Here is a 21347-nt window from a genome sequence, read left to right as displayed (position 1 = left end):
CCCCAGTTATTCTGCTATTCTTTACTGAGACGGGCTCTGTCATCTGAACCCAGGGCGTACTAATATGGCCCATCCTGCTAGACAGCTTGCTCTGAGGATCCCCTGGCTCTTCCTTCCATGGCTGGAATTACAGGGAGACTGGCACACCCAGCCAGCACTTGGTAGGTCTGTGGAGATCTGAGCTCTGGCCCTCATATTTGCATGGCAAGTGCTTTAACCAGCAAGCCATCTCTTCAGCCCTTGGCGCTAACATGGTCATCTCCTCAGCCCTTGGCGCTAACATAGCCATCTCCTCAGCCCTTGGTGCTAACATGGCCATTTCCTCAACCCTTGGCGCTAACATAGTCATCTCCTCAGCCCTTGGGGATCCTCTTGTTTTCTTCACTTTCAGTACCACAGTGCTGCTAGCTTATGCCTGAAGTGAGCATTCATTAAATAATCTGGGGAAAATTAACCATATTTGGCTTTCTTCGGTTAATGCATTTCCTTCAGCAGTTTCTCTGGTTTGTCATTGCCCTTTGTAAAATGTTGACAACCAGAACTAAACATGTCATTTTATTCAGGGACTGAATATTTTGGCTTATCTAATCAAGGCTTATTTTCTTTAGTAAGCCCTAACAATTAAAAAGAAAAAAGAAAAAAGACACCTGACACTCTTAAAATTCTTTTCACGTGGTTGCCTGTCATGCCAAATATAGCTAAGTAGTTTGTACAATTCGTATTCTACTGTCTTTAAGTCGGCACACAGAGGGGCTGGAGAGATTATCCGGGATTAAGAGCTCCGCCTGCCATGGCAGAGGCCTGTATTCTGGTCCCAGCACCCATGGGGCCGCTCACTTCCACCCACAGCTCCAGTTCCAGGATCCAAACCAACTTAGAGAAGGGAGATTTACTTTTGGCCTAAGGTTCCAGAGGGAGAGCCCATAAGTCAGGGAAGGCATGGCCCTATGCAGGAGCATGATGCTGGCTGGTCATATTTTATTCCTGTGCAGGACCGTAGGGGAGAGAAAGCAAGACTATAAGCCCTCAAGGCACCCCTCCCCCCCCCCGTGACACCCTTCTCCAGCACGGCTGCCCCTCCTGAAGGTTCCCTGACCTCCCCAAACTCTGCCACCAGCTGGGTGGGGAGCAAGTGTTCAAGCCCACAAGCCCACGAGGGACTTTTCTCATTCAAAATACCAAACTGTAGTGGGACAACACTTGAAAGTGAAGACACCTCTCTGAATACGGAGAACTCAGGATGCACAATCGCCTCTTTCCCAGAGCCCCTCTTAGGAAGAACAGGGCACAAATGCTTACGTACTAGGTTCAAGGTCACCCAGCGGGCTTATCTTTTTCATAACTGGGTTCATAAAATGTCACTCATAAATCCATTGTTCTAGTTTCACGCCTGTTCCCATGATAAAACAGTCTTGCCAAAACCAACCTGGGGAGGAAAGGATTTATCTGGTCTATAGCTACATGGGAGACATTACGGTGGGACCCTGAACTAGAGACAGAGGAAGGATGCTGTAAGAATGCTGCGTGCTGGCTCACCCGGGCCTGTGCGTAGCTAGTGTTCCTACAAATTCCAGGACCACACGCCTGCGGATGGTGCTGGCTTGATCCGCTGTGTCAATCAATAATAAAGATGCCCACAGACCAATCAGATCGCGGGGCTTCCTCAACAGAGCCTCTTTCCAGATGACTCTGAGTTGTGTCAGGTTGGCAGTGAGAGCTAGGGAAATCCACTAGTGACCCCACTAGGCACTTCTGGGTAGCTCAGAACTAGAAGTCACACAGATGGTCCTCATCAAAAATCTGTGGGGGGATGGGAAACCAACCAAATCCAGGAAGTAAGGGAAACAGGAAAGAGATCTACAAGGAAGAAACAGGCATCAGGGGCGGGTGGGGAATAGCGGGATGCCCGGTGATGGTAGCCAAGTGTATTACACACTTGCGGGGAATCGCCAAAGCACAAAGCGTGTCAATTAAGACGGGGAAGTTAGAGGTGGAGGCCAAGACTGAGGTGAGCACATGGCTGAGAGCGAATGCCAATCGTTTCCAGATCGTGCGGCACGACAGGACCATGGAGCAGATCGTCTTCCCTGTCCCCAATATCTGCGAGTTCCTCACTCGGGAATCCAAGTCCCGAGTATTCAACACAACGGAGAGAGATGAGCAGGGGAGCAAGGTGAACGACTTCTTCCAGCAAGCGGAGGACCTCTACAACGAGATGAGGTGGCAGAGGAAGATCAGAAGTGAGTGTGGCGGGCAGAGGCGCGCTGGCCCAGCTGACTTAAGCAAGGTTTGAGTTTCCTGTCAGCCCAGTGTCCCTGAAGGCACCTGCAGGAATGGAGAGTGTAGGCCCTGCTGTCAGCGGAGCCGAGCCGTCTGCTGCTCAGTGGACGTAGACATCCCAGGTTCATGAGATGGCCTGCAGCCTCTGAGCATGCTTGCCAGCGTGTTATGTAACTGCAAGGCTGCAGCTGAGTTTGTTGCACGGCTGGACGGCTGCAGGGGTGAAGCCCTGCGCTGACCCCCCTTGCCCTCAACACTCAGTGTATGGTGTAGGGGGCAATATTCTCACCAGTGCCTCTTAGCCGGTGTCCTATGGTCAGGTAGGGCTCCTCTCTCCCCTCTCCCCTCCCCCTCTCCCCTCCCCTTCCTCCCCCTCCATCTGTAACTCTGTACATGTTTAGACAGGGTCTCGCAGCTCAGCGAGTCCTCAAAGTCACCGCGTAGCCATAGATGACTGAGTCCCTGATCTTCCTGCCTCCACCTCTCAAGCATTACTTAAGAGTTTTTCTGGGAGCCATTCTTTCTTCTAACTCCCCCCCCCACACACACACTCCATCTACATCCACCAAGCAAAGCATTTCCAAACACCTGTCATCAGAGAGAGTCATGTGACATTGCAGTCGAAGCCATCACCACACAGCTCTGTTTGCAACCTAACGTGTAGCCTAACTCTCCTGTGTATTCGGAAACGCCGAGTTTGAACTATTTTTTAATCTTAATTTTCAAATCATTTTAACGAGGCTGTGGGGATGGCCTAGAAGTCAGGAGCACGTGTTGCTCTTGCAGAGGACCTGGGTTGATTCCCAGCACCGGGGCGGCAGCTCATAATTATCCTGAACTCCAGTTTCAGGGTTCTGATTCCCTCTTCTGGCCTCCAGGGCACCAAGTGCACACATGGCCCACAAGACGTTCATGCGAGCAGGACACTCATGCACGTAAAGCTAAAGCCTTAATCTGAAAAATCATTTCATTGTTTTCTAAGATGACAGAAGTTGAGTGGGGGGATTGAGGGCCTCTTGAGATTAGATCTTCGTTGTCTTTGGAGACTTTCCTAGAGAGGTGAGTGTGTGTGTTACCCGTTCTCCACCATTCAGTTTTCTAGGCTCTGAGAGAGATTAGGAGTGTGACCGGAACTGGTCAAAGGCTCCTTTGGGTCTAAGATAATGTCACGCAGGTTTAGTTTTCTACAACACCATTGCTCTTTAGGATTTTGCCACATAGAACTCAGCAAAAAAAAGGGGGGGGCATCTAATACACATGGATTATTCAAAAATTTTATTGGAGATATTTGAAAAGGGTCGATTTTTCTTCAAGTAAAATTAATTGAATAGCAAACTCGAATTAATTCAACGTTAATTTACTAACAAACTGGGACTCTGTGTTTTATGACAAATACTTTTTAATAAAAAAAAATAAGTCTTAAGGTAATTCCCAGTGAACATTGTACAGAAGAAAGGTGTAGGCAGAGTCTAAATGGTTTTGTGGGCTGGTAAAAAGGAAAGAGTGACGGTGGCGTGGATGTCTCGGTTCCTGATCCGTTTCCCAGGGAGATATCATTCTGTCACAGCCTCTCTCACCGTGGAATGTCCTCTCCAAGATGAGGAAAATGAGCTGAGCTCAGGAGGAGACAGTTTCTTAGTCAACAGCCCAGACTGGGGTTTGCGCTGGATCCAAAAAGTGCACGATTTTCCCTTTTATATGCCTCACCCCACTGACTCTGATGTTTTATCTTCAAGGTTTTAATTCTAATTTTAATTATGCTTATTGTGGGCCTGTGCACGTGTGTGTGGTGCCTGCGGGAGCCAGGAGAGGGTGTCATATCCCATGGGTCTGGGGTTACAGGCAATTGTTACCTAGTTACAAGTTCAATAATAGACAAGACCCAGAGGAGCCCCTAGGTGCCTGGAGTAGGCTGACAATTTAGCTCCTCCAACGCCCCTCCCCCCCACCCCCAGCACTACTTACCTGCTCAGTTATTAGGAGTGGAAAGAACTGAGTTTCTGGTAAACACTGTTTAGTAGATCCGTTCATTAACTCATTTCTGATGACAGACACATGATTCCCTTTTCTAGAAATTCCCATTTTCTCAGATGCCGAGATTTCAGGACTGAGAAACCAAGCTGGCTCGAGTATGTTACATTTCTCTAGCTCCCATACATGCTGTGCTGTGGCCATGAGACTCAGGTTATAAGGTAACTGACTGTGATGAGCATTTCCTCTGAGTCTGCAGTCCTGGCTCTTACGACTTTATGTCATAAGGAGAAGATCAGTTTACCTATCAGGATTACCAAGGCCTGCAGCACATATGTGCCTATGCCCTTCAGTAAAAGGTTCCCAGACCAACTAGCTGCCTTCCCCCCCTTAGTCTGCAGGGGCCGGATGCAAGGGATTTACTGCCAAATCACCTTTGCTCACACTTTATTTATTTAAATTAGAAACAAGCTCGATTCACGTGTCAGTTCCAGCTCCCTCTCCCTCCCCTCCTCCCCCGCCATCCCCATCAGGCTCCCCAGCCCTCACCCAATCCCCACTCTGATCCCCAGGGAAGGTGAGGCCCTCCATGGTGGATCTCCAGAGTCTGTCATTTCATCCAGGGCAGGGTCTAGGCCCTCCCCCAAGAGTCCAGGCTGAGAGAGCATTCCTCATTGTGAGATGGGCACTCTAAGTCTATTTGTACTCCAGGGATAAATACTACCCAAGGCCCCGGAGATTGCCGAGGCTTCCTAACTGACGCCCACATTCAGGGGGTCTGAGTCAGTCCCATGCTGGCCTCCCAGCCATCCCTCTGGGGTCCAAGAGCTCCCCCCTTATTCAGGTCAGCTGTCTCTGTGCCCACACTCTTGAAGGATGGAAAAGGAACCAACTAGAAAAATGCCTTTGCCATCTACAGTCTTACAATAAGCTTCCTAAAGTTAGACGCAGTCGCTTCAGATGCACGCCGGTGACGACAGTTCACGGACACGCTGCGCGCACACTATTAGCTTAGCGCGGCACAGGTGACAGTTCACGCACACGCTGGGCACACACCCTTAGCTTAGCAGGGCCCCTGCTGGCTGCAGCGCATACTGACCATCCTCACCCTTGTACTTGCTTCCTAGACAACCCCGCCCTGTTCTGGTTCTCCAGGCACATCTCCCTCTGGGGGAGCATCTCCTTCAACCTGGCCGTGTTCATCAACCTGGCGGTGGCTCTCTTCTACCCATTCGGGGATGACGGCGATGAAGGCAAGTGCTTGTGTCTCTGCGGATAACGGCTGCCTGGAAAGTCCCAAGTCACGCTCACTGGGCCCTCTTCAGCTTTAAAACAGAGAAGCTTAGTTCTCGTTAAATGTTGTTTTTCTGTACTTATTGCAAGCACAGAGATACTAAATGGCCTTTAGAAGTGCTGTTTTATGGAAAGCTCATCTGCAGCATAACTATTATTAGGGTTAAGTGTTGGAAAATGAAATGGCATGATTGCATTTCAACCTGGTTAGTGTGTGATGATGTCTTATCTCAGTTATGTGAGAGTCTTAACGTCCAAGCATTTTGATGAAGTAATGAGTTACATTTTACTTTCCGTCTTGTCTAAGGGTTTTGATTCTATACTACTGTGCATTTATGATACATGAATATTAGTCTTCTAAATACACAGCATGAGACAGACTTAATGATGGACAAGAGAGGATGTTGACTATTAAATCTGTGTCATTAAATTAGTAATGCATGAGCTTTTACAAAGGCAAAGAAGGGAAGGAAATTCCATAGAAATCAGGTGGGGCTTTCAGAAACATTCTGTTTAGGTTTGACGGATTGCTTTGGAGAGATCTGTTACAGGTGTGGAGTTCACTTGGGAGAGTAACTTTAGAATGGGTTGGAGACAAGGATGAGAGAAATCAGCAAATAATAACCCGGGAGCGTCCTCAGAGCACATCTGTTCGTGCGGTGTTAGGTTAATGAGATGCTGTCAACAGAGCACGGAGAATGATGTCCTGACTGTCTGGCAAGGAGTAGTTGTTACGAGGCAAATATCATCACTGCCATCCTGGGGGAGACAGGAGAGAAGGTGCCATAACAGCAGTAGATATGCAAGCACATTTCAGGTGGGCCGGAGTGAGGAGGAGCGATTGGAGCCCAAAAGAAACTTCCTATTTTCCAGCCTCCGCATCAGGTCCCACAGGTGCCAACGTCTCCATCTTGGCTGCAGGTTTTGCTGCGTAAGTAGAGCTCGCTGGGCTACAGAAAGCACATCTGAGACTGGGCGTCTCAGACAGTAGAGCAGGTGAGTGGCTGCAGAGCAGGAAATAGGCATCAAGCAGGCGTCCGCCTACCAGGCTAGCAGAAGAAAGGCAGCAAAAAAAAAAAAAAAAAGTGTTTGCGCACCGCACAGGTGGAAGCTGGAACAGCCTCCTCTCCCCTGGGTCCGGGCTTCTCTGGTGATGAGATCTTGAGTCAGAGGGACACAGCTCTTGAGAGGAGAAGCCCCACCATAAAATGACAAATTTTATGTCAACTGCACTCAGACCACCGAGGATACAGGACAGAGTCCCAGGAAAGAGAGGCATGGAATCTTTGAGATGGAAGCAGACCTTGAAATTGCCTAACACCGAGCTTTCATTTGACTGGCAAGGCAAGGAAAACCCAGGGGAGCAAGCCCTTCAGCCTCTAAATGAAGCAGATCTAACAAACACAAGGCCGCCGGCCGGGAAGCACAGAGCTCTGGGCTTTGTGGAGCCTGTTGCCTGTGTACAGATGCAACCATCTCTCTTGAAAGGGGTTTCTGAGTCAACAGCAGTAGCAAGAGGGACCCTCAGTCTTAGGATGTGAGAGTGTGGCTTTTCAGAAGGAGGGGAAAGCATGAGAATCTGGGGAGCGTAGGACCCCATCATGAGCCTGAGTCGTATGATTACGGTCTGGGTGGGTTATCTCACAACAACTTTATGAGCAAGATTAAAGTCTTGGTGGAGGTTGGCACAGTCTCTTTCTCAAGCTTATCGAAGACAAAGATTAGGAACTGTTCAAACTAAAGGACAGACGGACAGGATAGATGACAGTATTGTTCCTTACGCTGACTATCACAGTTGTCATCATGCAACGTATTGAAATTTGGGTCTAGATGAAGGGTCTTCAGGGTGGCTTTCCCACTACTTTTGCAGCTATTGCTTAAGTCTTAAGGAGCTTTGGTGTAAAATTAAAAAAAAAAGCAAGGTTCTACCTATTCCTATGGAGGCATCATTTGGGGCAGGGAAGGCAATTATGAAGTCACCTAGAAAACCTGGGCTACAAATGGACCTCTGTTAACATGGGGCATGCCTTCCCACCCTGGGCACTACTGCAAGCTGCTTTAGAGTCACAGAGCCATCATGGCTAGGGGCCAGCAGAGGCATGGGCGGGTCGTCCTCCAGTCCCAGTGAATGGCGAGGTGTCACCCAGGCTCTTGGAAGTGTCTTGAGCTTCATTGTCTCGTTCACATGTGGGTCACAATGTTAGTTTAGAAAATAGTGACCTTTGTCTACAATGATGGCACAAAGGGATTCGAGGGAGATGTCGCCTCTCAGATAAACACCCCAAGGCACCCTCCACCTGGACTGCAGACGGAGACTCCCCTTTAGCTGTCAGGATTATGAGGAATCTGTTGATGCTAGGGCCATCTCCAGCCACTCCAACTGACCCGCCCTGGGAGACTAGTCAGTGGAGAACTTTTTTTTTAATCCCAAGATAGAATTATCATTTTTAAATCTAGAAGGAGGGTTTTTTCCCTTCACATATTAATTGTAATTCTTCCTCACAAACATTTTGGGCTTAGGAAACTAAGATTCTTTCGGGTGACTTCAATCCTCTGGGTTCCATAAGCATTTATGGGTACCATTGGGTACTAGGTACCATGCTAGGCTGAGAGATGCTAAGATTAGTAAAGCTGTTTTGTCCTTAAGGATCTTGTGGTCTAGTTGAGGACCAAGTAATGAGAAAGGCAGGAGGCCAAGGACCACCAGTGGGTTTATGGATAGACGCTGACTTTATTTGGACCCGGGTGTAGGAGGAATGAGTCTAATGAGCCCGGACTTGGGGAAGGCTGAGGAGTTAGAAGGAGCTGTGTTTGGCAGGAAGCCATGGACAAATCAGCCTGAGGCAGGGTTCCAAGACAAGAGTGGAACTGAAGTCCAGTTTGATTCTGAATTTTCTTTTATAGAGGACCAACTTGTAACATCTTGGAAAGTATAGAGAAACTCCTAAAAATACCTTCCCATTAAATATAATTTATGGAAAATTAATAGAAATATGCAAAATATTAAGGGAAAGAGTTCCCACTTGGTGGGTAAAGATTGGTACTAGTGCTTTGTAGTGCTTTGGTTTTGGTTATTTGTTTGTTTGAGAGACAGTGTCTCACTGAGTCGCCCAGGTTGGCCTAGAATTCACTATGTAGTGTAGGCCAGCCTCAAAATCACAGCAGTCCTCAGCTTCCTAAGTGTTTGGATACAGGCATGAGTCACCATACTCCACTGACATTGGCTTTGAAAAATCTTAGCGCCTGTCTCTAGAGTGTCAGAGAGTTTTATTTTATTTTTCCAAAGCATAAATCCTCAGGTCAGAACTAACCCGATGGTTCTCACCGATGGCCACAGAATCCATGCTTAATTAACCACATTAAATAACTGTTCATCGTATTTTCTTATTCCACACAGATGTACTCAGCAGCAAGCTGTGTGCAAGGTTCTGTGCTAGACACATCCATAAGTACTTGTAGACATTGATAAAACACCCAGTTTCAGGTGCATGGCTACACCTTCTTGTATATCGAGGGGAGAGCCCAGCAAGCCCCACACACTTCTGGGGCAGAGTTAAGGTGTGGTTAAGTCATCTGGCACTGGTGATAATATGCAGAATAAGCATTTTTGTCAAGTCTCAGAATATCTTACCAGACTTTATTTATGAGTTAGCCTGACGAGTCACATGATAGGAAGAACACTGTCAAATTCTCCCTGAAGATGTCAATTTTAATGCATTCTTAAAAGAAAAATTGGGGGATGCTGGAGAAACATCTTAGCATGATTTGCTCTGTTGTCTGAGCAGAGTTTGGGTCTTAGCACTCATATAAGGTGGTATACAAATGCCTATGACTCCAGCCTCAAGGGATTTAGGACCCTCTTCTGGCCTCCCTGGGCATACACACACACACACACACACACACACACACACACACACAGAACACACATTAAATAGAATAAAATATTTTTTAAAAGAACAAAGCCATAGACTTAGGAAATGGCTTGCTCAGCAGAGTGACGGCCACACAAGCCCGAGGACCTGACTGTGGATGTCCAGAGCCCACGTAGAAAGCCAGGTGCAGCCACACCACCTGGGGATTAATACATATTTAGTGGCTTGCTCAGGATGAGCATATTTTGTCTCCTTGATAAACCAGTATTTATATATTGCTGTAAGACACACTGTGGCAGGATAGGACTACCTTGCATGCACCCTTATAGAGTTTGTGTTTTCATGGAGACCTGGGAGTCAACACACGTGGGACATTAAAGGCACTTTCCCTGACTGCTCTGGGAGAGCCGTCCAATCAAGGTGACTGGGCTTGCTTTTGCTTGGTAGAGCACATATAAGCCAGTATCAAAGTACACATAAGGAGGCTAGCCGTTCTGTCGATGAAGAAGGTGAGCTCTTTCTTTCTAATCTTTTAAAAATCATTTGAAGTTTACTTATTTAATATGTGTGGGTGTATGTATGCATGTATGTCCATGTACCATGTGCATAGTTGGTGCCTGTGGAGGCCACAAGAAGGTGTTAGATTCCCTAGGACTAGAGTTACAGACAGTTGTGAGCCACTATTGGATTGCTGGGAACTGAACCCAGGTCCTCTGGGAGAGCAGCAAGTGCCCTTAACTGCTGAGCCAGCGTTCCAGCTCCATTAACTTTCTTCTAACCGCTGTTTGTTTGGAAGCTGTTTTAGCAACACTTTTGTTGCTAAAATACCCGATTCTGGGCATTTCATAAGGCAAATGTTTATTTAGTTGACTGTTTTGGAAACTGGAAGTCCATGACTGGGTATCCTCATCTGTCCAGTCCAGGAGGGGACCCTCCTTGGTCATAATCACAGTTTTACAGAGAAGCAGAAAGGGATGGGGCCGTGTGAGCAGGGGATACACACTTTGCAACACGCTCTCATGGGAGCGCCTGGTGCCTGCCCTGACAGTGTTAATCCCTTACAAAGACAGAACTCTGTAACCTGACTTCCCTGCTGCAGGTACCATATCTTAAAAGACTCCATTGCCTTATTCATATTTCACAAGGACCACGCTTGAAGTCTGGAGCCTTTGGGAAAACAGCCGCACCAGGATCGAAGTACATCCAAATTAGTGTTTCTCGTGGATTGTTTGATGGTAGTTTAAATGTTTGACAAATTACAAAAATCTTTGTAATTTTTAGATGCATTGGCCCTGAATGGACACAACATTTATTAGAGGGTGTGTATGGGTCACCTCAGGGTTTTGAAGCAGATCCAAAGCTTTTCTCGTGAAAGCACTCAAGATGTCAGAAGTCAGTTTTAGGGTAGAAAGACGTGGCTGAAAGAATAAGCATTCTTACGGGGTTTGGCACAGGAAGCTGAGGAGAAATCTCCTGGTTGTTTTTTTGTTTTCTTGAGGTCCTGGTGCCCTTCAGTAGAGGCAATAACGTGGTGCCTGGAGTTCCTTCTGCAGTGCAGCACACGGCACGCTTGAGAAGGGGCACCCTCGGTTACCCCCATCTGTACACACGCCGTAGAATTGCGCTTCTGTTTTCAAGGGAAAATTTTAAAACCTCCCTTGTGAGAAATTTCTAAGGAACTTGTTTTTTAACAGTTTATTTAAAAAATCATTGGAGATTTTTCTTATGCATCTGCGTGTGTGAATGTGTGTGCATGGCTGTGTGTGTGCATGTGTGTGCATGGCTGCGTGTGTGCATGTGTGTGCTTGTGTGCATGGCTGTGTGTGCATGTGTGTGCATGGCTGTGCGTGTGCATGTGTGTGCATGACTGCATGTGTGTGCATGACTGCATGTGTGCATGTGTGTGCATGGCTGTGCGTGTGCATGTGTGTGCATGGCTGCGTGTGTGCATGTGTGTGCATGGCTGTGTGTGTGTGCATGTGTGTGCATGACTGCATGTGTGCATGTGTGTGCATGGCTGTGTGTGTGCATGTGTGTGCATGGCTGTGTGTGTGTGCATGTGTGTGCATGACTGCATGTGTGCATGTGTGTGCATGGCTGCATGTGTGCATGTGTGTGCATGGCTGTGTGTGTGCATGTGTGTGCATGACTGCATGTGTGCATGTGTGTGCATGGCTGCATGTGTGCATGTGTGTGCATGGCTGTGTATGTGCATGTGTGTGCATGACTGCATGTGTACATGAGTGTGCATGACTGCGTGTGTGCATGTGTGTGCATGACTGCGCGTGTGCATGAGTGTGCATGACTGCATGTGTGTGCATGGCTGCATGTGTGCATGTGTGTGCATGACTACATGTGTGCATGTGTGTGCATGACTACATGTGTGCATGTGTGTGCATGTGTGTGCATGACTGCATGTGTGCATGTGTGTGCATGGCTGTGTGTGTGCATGTGTGTGCATGACTGCGTGTGTGCATGTGTGTGCATGACTGCGTGTGTGCATGTGTGTGCATGGCTGTGTGTGTGCATGTGTGTGCATGGCTGCGTGTGTGCATGTGTGTGCATGGCTGCGTGTGTGCATGTGTGTGCATGGCTGTGTGTGTGCATGTGTGTGCATGGCTGCGTGTGTACATGCGTGTGCATGGCTGTGTGTGCATGTGTGTGCATGGCTGCGTGTGTGCATGTGTGTGCATGGCTGCGTGTGTGCATGTGTGTGCATGGCTGCATGTGTGTGCATGGCTGTGTGTGTGCATGTGGACGTGCATATATCAAAAGCATTTCACAAACCACTCCCGTAGGAGAGAAAGCAAAGTTCTCAGACTTGATGTGAAGAATGGTGACTGCACTCAGACTTTCTTGTTGGGACTTCCAGCTCCTCAGTGACACTGAGACTTACTAGTCAAGAGAGCTTGGCCTTTATCTTGGGGGCTTGTTCTGAACTAGCTCTTATAACTCAAAACAACCTGCTTCTGTTAATATATGTCCCGCCATGTGGCTTTTACCCCTCCCATTTGTATGTCCAACTTCTTCTGCATCTCACTGGTGTCTCTGCCTCTCTTCTTCTTCTTCTCCTTCTCCTTCTCCTTCTCCTTCTTCTTCTTTTGAGGCATGGTTTCTCTGTATTTTTTGGAGGCTGTCCTGGAACTCGCTCTGTAGACCAGGCTGGCCTCAAACTCACAGAGATCCGCCTGCCTCTGCCTCTGGAGTGCTGGGATTAAAGGTGTGTGCCACCAACGCCCGGCCTTCTGCCTCTCTTCCCAGAGTTCCTCTCTCTGCCTGGAAGTCCCACCTGTCCTTGCCTGCCTAGCTATTGGCCATTCAGCTCTTTATTAAACCAATCAGAAGGCATCTTAGGCAGAAACACATCTTCACAGTGTACAAAAAGATGACCCCACAGCTGTTGACTATCCTGAAATCGATGCACAGGTCTTCTGGAAGCATAATGAAGAGCAATGCATTCTAAAACGTTTCCAGTGGCAGAACGTTGACTGGGTTGTTCTGGGATTTGTACACCACAGCTTTGTTTGCATATGAAGCACAGAAGCCAAAATTTTGGTGTTTTCTGCCTGTGTCCTTGGTGACAAGTAACCCCTGCACCTTTTCCAGGTACGCTTTCCCCGTTGTTCTCGGCCCTCCTCTGGGTAGCAGTGGCGGTCTGCACATCTATGCTGTTTTTCTTCTCCAAGCCTGTGGGTATCCGGCCATTTCTTGTGTCTATCATGCTCAGGTCAATATACACCATCGGTCTGGGCCCAACGCTAATACTTCTTGGTGCTGCTAATGTAAGTACACGGCTTAACTTTGTATCCTATGGAATTCAGATGTAGTAAGTGTAAATATAGTCAGCTATATACTTTCATTTGTGTGTATCCAGCGAATTCTGGTTTGATATGTATTTATGTTAACTAAAGTATCACTTTTATGTGCTTTAATTTAGAGAGAGAGAGAACAAAAAGACGAGTAACACATTGATAGATTTAAGTAGCCCTTACAGTGTGACCCAGTTCCACTGTCCCTTTCATCGGGTTTAATGTCCTCTCTGTACCATGTCTGCCATTACTGAAAAAAATGGCCCAGCTACTGCTAACACCTGAAAGTGGGTTCTAAGTCATCCCAAAAGATTAAATTATGTTAGGTAGAATTTAAGAAATACCTCCTATCAAATGGCTTGGTTGGGGGAGAAAAGGCTGCTAGGCAAAAAAAATGAGGTCCAAAATTGGGTTCCTTTTATATGAGGAAATCATATAAACTTATAAAAGGCATGGATGAAGATTTTCTTCACCAAACGTTAGTATATTAGTACAAGAAAATGCCTTTTTGAAAAAGTGTAGAATGAACAAACTGGAAGTATCATGCCAAGAAGCAAATGAAAGATTTGTAGATATAATTTAAACAAAAAAATAATAATAAAGCTTTGAATGGATTCGGTGCCAATTTCAGGCAAGGGATATCTGTAAGTGGATATGAAGAAAAGGTAAATCATCAAACTGATGAAATAACAAATGGTCAGAAACCACATGAATGTTATTGTAGCTACATAATTAATACCTAAAGCACTTCCTGTAACTTTTATTGGGTTCCTAACTCAGTGTTCTATACTCTGTTGTCTTCGTTGGGATTATCTCCTATACTAACTTATATAGTTATTAAGGATTAGTAACTGATTGTTACATACCTGGGACATCACAGGGAGTATATAAATATTTTGGAATAAATAACTAATGACTGAGTGAGTGGATGTGTGACCAATGTGTACTGAAAATAAATGAGTTAACCAACTTTTGAGGATTACCAAGATGAGACAATATAATCAATTGTACATTTTCAGTGTTTTTGACCTTGATTTTATCACAACTCTTCAATGTTATAGTCCACAGCCCCAAGTTGTTAGAATATTAAAAAAAAATTCTCAGTTACCACCAGTGAAGAAAGTGTAAGCAGAGGGTTTCGAATGTTACCAAATGCACCCTTCTCTGGGTTTCTTTTTTATTATTATTTATTTTTAAATTTAAATTAGAAACAAGGTTGCTTCACAAGTCAGTTCCAGGTCCCTCTCCGCTTTTCTCCCCTCCTCCTGTGTCCTGCCCCCAATCCCCCCAATATCCCCTCATTTCCCCAGGGAGGGTGAGGCCCTCCTTGGGGGTGTCCATAGTCTGTCATTTCATCCAGGGCAGGGCCTAGACTCTCCCCCCAAGAGTTCAGGGTGAGAGTGCATCTCACATTGTTGGATGGGACTCCAAAGTCCATTTGTATATTCGGGATAAAGACTGATCTACTGCCCATGACTCAATAGATTACCACTACGGCCATACCACCCTGAACGCAACCAATCTCGTCTGGGTTTCTTAGGGACTGAACTATCACATTAATGCATGAACCTGGTCCTTGTTCATTCCCTTTCCTGTGTAATCTGGTCCTTATTCTTCCCTGTCTCAGTGGTGCTGTTCAATTCATTTCTTCTGGCTCAATCCATCTCCCTCCATCCCATCCTTGATGTTTGAACATTCAGAGGTGATTTTGCAACCCAAGCTCGTATTGTCTTTGCTTTGAAAATAAGCTGACATCATCATATCATCAACCAAGATGATTATAGAATCATCGTGAAGTGCATAGACGTGTCTATACCTCTGTGTTTGTCTATTTCCGTGTCTCTAGAAAACATGCTCAGCATGAAACTGTATTATTTGGGGGAAGTAGATGTTATTCATAAACTGATCATTGACTGAATGAGAAAAGTCTAAGTTTAAGAAAGTGAAGAATGGCCAAGCAGAGTTGTGCCCAAAAATAACAACCCTCTGCACCTGTTATATAATATGATGGGCACTTAGAACACCCAGAGGTAGGTGATGGGCAGCTTTCCATCTAGAATTTATGTGCCTTTTTGTGTCTCTTTCTTTCTGTTTCCTTTTTAATCTCTGGACCAAGACTATGTAGACAGAGGTAAGGAAAACATTTGAATGTTTGGGATGGGCATGAACCAAAAACATCTGGTATTCTTTTCCTGTCCCTTGTAGGACACTGTAAAGTGATAACTTCCACATGCTTTGGTAAAAATCATCTCACCATGAAAAATAATCTCTAGCAAAGCCAAGTTTTTATTTAACTGCTTCACAAGAAAGTATTATGCATGTAGACATGTTTGTATTGCTAACCCCATGAAATTTCCAGTATTCCAACAGCATAAAACATGTTACTCAACTAGACACTACCACCAACCTGGGGTCATCTGACTGAAGAAAATAATCTATGTTGATTTGAGGCAAATTTAATGAACTTTCTATGATTTGATACTACTTCAGATGTTAATAGAAAAGTTATATTTATAATATAAAGTTGTATTTGCTATCAATAGATTAATAAAATTACTCTAGTGAGTTACTATATACTTTCTCTCTTCACATAAATTCATTACACAAGTATCTTGGTTTATCTTTACTTATAAAACAGGAAAAGTAAAGTAAAACATGAATTCTATACTAATTAAACTTAGAATTTAATTAAATATTATTAATAATATAAATATGTTAATTTAATTTGTATGTAGACATTTGCACTGTATAGCAATGTGAGGCTGTCATTGCTGAAGTAATAGATATCAGAATAGAAAAACCAGAAGAACACATTAGCCTGACAGTTTAGCCATAACAAGAGGCAGAATTTGAGACTTCAAATATAAATTAGCCAATCTCTGATTTCATCTTTCTTGTCAGTTGGAGTAAGGTATGGACAACTGGTCTACCCTCATCTGGCTGCTGAGATCTGTTGAGAATCTTGGTATGGAAGATCCAGAAAAGAACAGTAACTGCTATATTGATACACTGGTGATAACATTTACCATTCACCAAGTATCCCCTGTGCAGACCATTAATTAACCAATCAGAAAGTGTTGCCACCAGGATTGTCTACATCTTAGCTCACACAGTAACTTGTCTCAAGACTCTGGCCTTCATAATGTTAAACAAACATGAAAAGTCTCTTTTACAAGAAAGGAAACATAATAGAAGGGATACCTAAGAATTTACCAGTTTCTAGTTTATTATGCTAAAAATAAATTCATTTGTAAAGTTTGAAGTTTGTCTACATTTCAGGTAGATTTTCCTATCACAATTGTCTCAGAAAACTCAGTAATTTTGAGTACTGCAAAATACATCTTACACAGTTTTCCTCTCATGCACAGCGTGGCCTCTTTAGCTAATTTTGGCATAAACTAACTTTCTGAGAGATACACTAAGGATGACTTAATGTTTGTTCATATTACTGAACACTCTTGCAAACCTCATTTATACAGATGTAGTGTTTCCTTTTTTTAAAAAAAGAGATTTCTGATTCATTAGATGGATGCTATATCCTCATTAATCACTCCTATTTATCTGTGTGCCTTAGATTATTTGTAATAAAGAAGAACATAGTAAATTATCAGTAAAGATTTTCCTTCTGATGCTAGGAACTGAACCCTGAACCTCACACATACTAGGCAAGTGTTCTACCACTGAGCCACACTCCAATACCCACAGTGAAATACCTTTTAACGTTTTTCTTAAAGATGTCTACTTCCACTATTGTCTTGGTTAGGATTTTATTGCTGTGAGGAGACACCATGGCCACAGCAGCTCTTACAAAGGAAAATATTTAATTGGGGCTGGCTTACAGCTCAGAGGTTGAGTTCTTTATTGTTGTGGCAGGAAGCCTGGCAGTGTGCAGACAGACATGGTGCTGGAGAAGTAGCTGAGAGTGACTGTCATACTACACCTGGCTTGAGCATTTGAGACCTCAAAGCAAAACCCCCTAGTGACAAGCTTCCTTCAACAAAGCCACACCTACTCCAACAAGGCCATTCCTCCATGCCCTGTGAGCCTATGGGGAGGCTATTTTTATTCAAATCACCACACTCTTTCCCCTTCTAATAATGGCTGGGAATCTGTGATTCCCCTTAATGGTGCTAGCCTTCCTCATGGATATTTTAACGTGAAATGATAGACTTTCTTCTCCCCACTTTGCACAAAGAAAAAGCAAATAAGGCTTTAGTATCCAGCCAGGCTATTAACATTTGCCATAGGCTCAGTGGAATGGGTGGCGTTCTCAGTGGTGTGTATGTAGTTAATCTGTGGGACTGCGTCCTGCCACACAGCCACTAAACACACAAGTTCAGTTACATGTTCTGAACTGAAACTTTCCTTTCACATTGTCTCTCTCTTTCGGATACACACATGGCGTTTTGTTTAATATGGTCACTGGATACCGCTTACAGTAAAGCGTCTCTGAGGTTGTGTTGAATGCCATGAATGACGCTGCTCACACCTCCTGTGCTTGTTATATTGTTCTGATGACAGTTTAAAAGATTCCCAGGGCGATATTTGACTGTGTAAATTTTTATTTACATAGTGACCTTAAGACTTTATCCCGCCTGAGGTGTAACCCATGTACCTGGAGATTATTGAATTAAATCACCTCGAGTCTTACCTTTCAATACATCAGCAGACAGTCTTTTGTTTTTCCACTTTACAATTTATTCTTGGAAAATAGGTCATGTTTTCCCTTAGTAATAGCATAAATGAGGGCTAGATATTCTGCTCAGGGAGAGATAAGGCCAAAGGAATAACACCAGCGCCAACACTCAGCAGTGGTCAGTTTCTGTGACCACATAAAGTAACAAGAAGATGTCACAAAAATTATGGGCCAGGAGGCATCTTTAATGGCTCCACTCTAGGGCTGGGGATAATGCTCATTGTTACAGACATTTGCTGTTTTTTTCTGAAGACCCATGTCAGCTCCCAGTACAGCTCACAACCATCTCAAAGGGCTCGTCCTCACCTGCCTCACCCTGCACAAACACGGGTGACACACACATTCATATAAGTAAATAACAAAATAACGATTACCTTCTAGGCACACATGTGCAGACGTAAACAAAGTCCTCTAGAAACAGAGGGTTGTAGCAAGAATGAAGTCAGTGCCCTAGATGGCATGACTTCTGTCTTTCACTTCACCTCGCCACCGGAAGTCCCACAAAGACGTGTCTACCATTTGCAAGCATACATGAGGATGTCATGCTGCCGTGTGACTTATTTACCAGGGCGCAACTAATGCTCTTCCTTCATCAGACACTAACTCACGAGCAAACATGAGTTTCACCCTTGCTGTGACAAGGAGAGCTCTTGGTAAACTGTTTGGCTAGCTTGCTGAGTTTTGTAAGCTCTGGAGAACCTGTGTGGAGCCGTTTCTCCATCCTCCTTCACGACTATCCCTCAAGTCACCCACGAAAGTGACACTGTGGGCGACTTTGAGGAACAAGCAGAAGAGAGGGAATAAAATGTGGGGTGCTGTTGGCATCTGTGTTGCTGTTTCAAGGCTGCTTCCAGCAGTGCAGAAGAGCAGGGCCCCCGAGTCATCTCACCCAACTGAAACTCATCGTCCACGGGGATGCTCACCACAGAACTGACTGGGTGCAGCACGCTCATGAGGACGTCACAGAAGGCCTGGCTGGACGTCAGCGAAGCCGTGACACCAGAAGGGAGAATGTGATCACGGCTCTTTATCCCTCCACCAACAGTCCCAGCTCTCGTGGAAAGTGCTACATAAAAAAAAAATAATTTTCTTTCTTTACAAATTTCTTCATGCCACAGGAAGCAGACTCTCAGTGCTTTCCTGCCCTTTATTATTTTGTGTGTGGGGGGGGGGTTGAGACAGGGTACTGCCCTTTATTCTTGTGTTTGTCCTTGACACAAACAAGTTAAACGCAAGGGCCGCTTCCACCTCTGAACTCTGTGTGAGCCCATGGCGAAGCCACTGCACCTGACAACCTTGCTCCACTTCCAGATGTCTCTAGAGCAACGGTTCTCAACCCATGAGTCACAACCCTTTGATGGGAGGAACGACCTTTTCACAAGGGTCCCAATATCCTGTGTATCAGATATTTACATTACGATCCATAACAGTTGCAAAATTACAGCCAAGAGGTAGCAACGAAAGTAATTTTATGGTTGAAGGGGCGGGTCACCACAGCATGAGGAACTGGATTAAAGTGTTACAACATTAGGAAGGCTGAGGACCACTGTTCTAGAGAAAAGAAGCATACGTACCTAGCTACTGGTCAAGGGTGGGGCAACGCCTCTCTGGTCAACAAACAAAGCAAATCTCTTTCTTTTTCACGTTAGCACGACCAAGCCCTGCTCAGACAGAAATGCATCTTGTCTTTTACACTATGTAACTAAAATGTATTGATCACTTCGAGAATTCGGGTTCAGTCTGTTCCTCCCCATGTGTCTGCTTCATAAATAGTTTCCCTGCGTGTTTTTTATAACTCATCCTAGAAAATCAGGAAACGACACACAAAGCATGTGTCTGTGTCGTCATACAATTAGCCCTTGTGAAGGTTTTTTTTTAATTCTATTTTTGCATAATCCCTTTCTGTATTACATTGATGAACCTGGGTAGGCAAATGCAGGTAAATTGGTAAGTTGTGTCATTCTGAACAGGGTTTCTCAAAAGCAATTCAGAGTAACGGCCTTGTTGTACATCCAGCCTGTGGCCAGACACGGGACCTTTGTCGTACAGTCATTGCTTGGGCTTTGAGCAGTTTTCTTGCCTGCTCTTGGACAGCCACTCTGATGTCTCCACCGTGTCTCAGCGCTGCTGAGTGAGAACATAGGATGCTGAGAAGTGAAATAAGGCTCCTGCTTGATTGACAGCTGCTGAAGTCATTGAAAGAAGGCGAAAGGGGTCTGGTACAATTGCTGATTATTGAGAGGATGGACAGCTAGTTGGGGACACGGAGGAAAGAGTCTGCCTTTAGACGCTGTGTCGTTGGTCTGACTGGACCTTTACAACACGCAATAATTACCAGTTTCTCGTTTTATCTGTGTCGATTCAGACTTCAGGGTGTTGATGGAAAAGAGTTCATATTCTCTCAAGTTTGATAACATGTGTATGTGTGTGTATATATGTACATATATATATGTAATATGTGTGTGTGATATGCATAATCAGGGTTGCAAAGAGCATCCTGTTTTCCTCAAGGCATAAATGTCAATACACAGTCAAAAAGAACGTCTGGAGACTCATTGTAGTAATTGCTCTGACCACGTCGTGTCATCTGGGCTTCTAAGGGGTCTGTGAGGTTAAAGCCTCCTCCAAGCAGGTTTTCAGAAACTGTCAACGCTTCCCATGGGCAGAACTAGGTTGTCTAAGAATAAGGTGAAGCCGGATTTACACTCGTCGGTGCTGGTGACAGAGCTGGGGTCTCTCGTCCTCTGCCCCGGTAGCTACAAAGTGACCTAGTTCTGTGTTGCTCACGTGTGCACTTGTAGGCTGCCTGAGAAACCACCCGGGGGGACACTGAGGGCAGAAACCGCAACTCAGGAACGCTCACCTTTCCGGTGTCCTGCTCTGCAGGTGACCGCATAGAACTAAAACCCTACATTCTCTTCCCTTTAGCTATGTAATAAAATCGTGTTCCTGGTAAGCTTTGTGGGAAATCGAGGCACATTCACCCGAGGCTATCGCGCGGTCATCCTGGACATGGCCTTTCTCTACCATGTGGCGTATGTCCTGGTTTGCATGCTCGGTCTCTTCGTCCACGAGTTCTTCTACAGCTTCCTGGTGAGTACGGCTGTGTGCACAGCTGCCACTAGGCACGCGATGCGGCGTCCTACACCTTAGACTTCCAGTTGGTTTCTGTTGGTTTGGTTTATTGTTGTTTTACATATTTATCATTTACTTATTTACTCATTTATTTTCCTTAGCCAGGCTCAAATCACGTTATTGTTGGAATTCCCTAGGAGAAGTGTGGGTATTTTCTTTGGGAAGCGCATAGGAGAGGGAGTTCCGTTCTTTGATGAGAAGCAAGCAACTTCCTTGCCTCTTCTCTTGGCCCAGGCTTCACAGGACAATCTGCTTTGGGTTTTCAGCCAAGTAATGTTTCCTTAATTGACT

The 21347-nt window shown here is 45.3% G+C and overlaps 1 protein-coding gene across 2 annotated transcripts in view; it reads left to right on the top strand.

Moving 5' to 3' along the window:
• Itpr2 (inositol 1,4,5-trisphosphate receptor type 2) overlaps nucleotides 1-21347 on the top strand; it is a 394738-nt gene that overhangs the window by 302994 nt on the left and 70397 nt on the right. Inside the window, exons 47-50 of one of the 2 annotated variants that reach the window (XM_040743610.1) lie at nucleotides 2048-2240; nucleotides 5379-5504; nucleotides 13023-13198; nucleotides 20850-21014. In XM_040743610.1, coding sequence (XP_040599544.1) covers nucleotides 2048-2240; nucleotides 5379-5504; nucleotides 13023-13198; nucleotides 20850-21014 — 660 coding nt within the window. Of the gene's footprint in view, nucleotides 1-2047; nucleotides 2241-5378; nucleotides 5505-13022; nucleotides 13199-16126; nucleotides 16488-20849; nucleotides 21015-21347 lie in introns of those variants that run through there. The other variant, XM_040743611.1, reaches the window with a different exon arrangement.

Source organism: Mesocricetus auratus, unplaced genomic scaffold (genome assembly GCF_017639785.1).
Source record: "Mesocricetus auratus isolate SY011 unplaced genomic scaffold, BCM_Maur_2.0 Super-Scaffold_100001, whole genome shotgun sequence".
Lineage (NCBI taxonomy): Eukaryota > Metazoa > Chordata > Mammalia > Rodentia > Cricetidae > Mesocricetus > Mesocricetus auratus.
The sequence above is the reverse complement of the archived record's forward strand: the minus strand, read 5'-3'. Positions and strand labels throughout refer to the sequence as shown.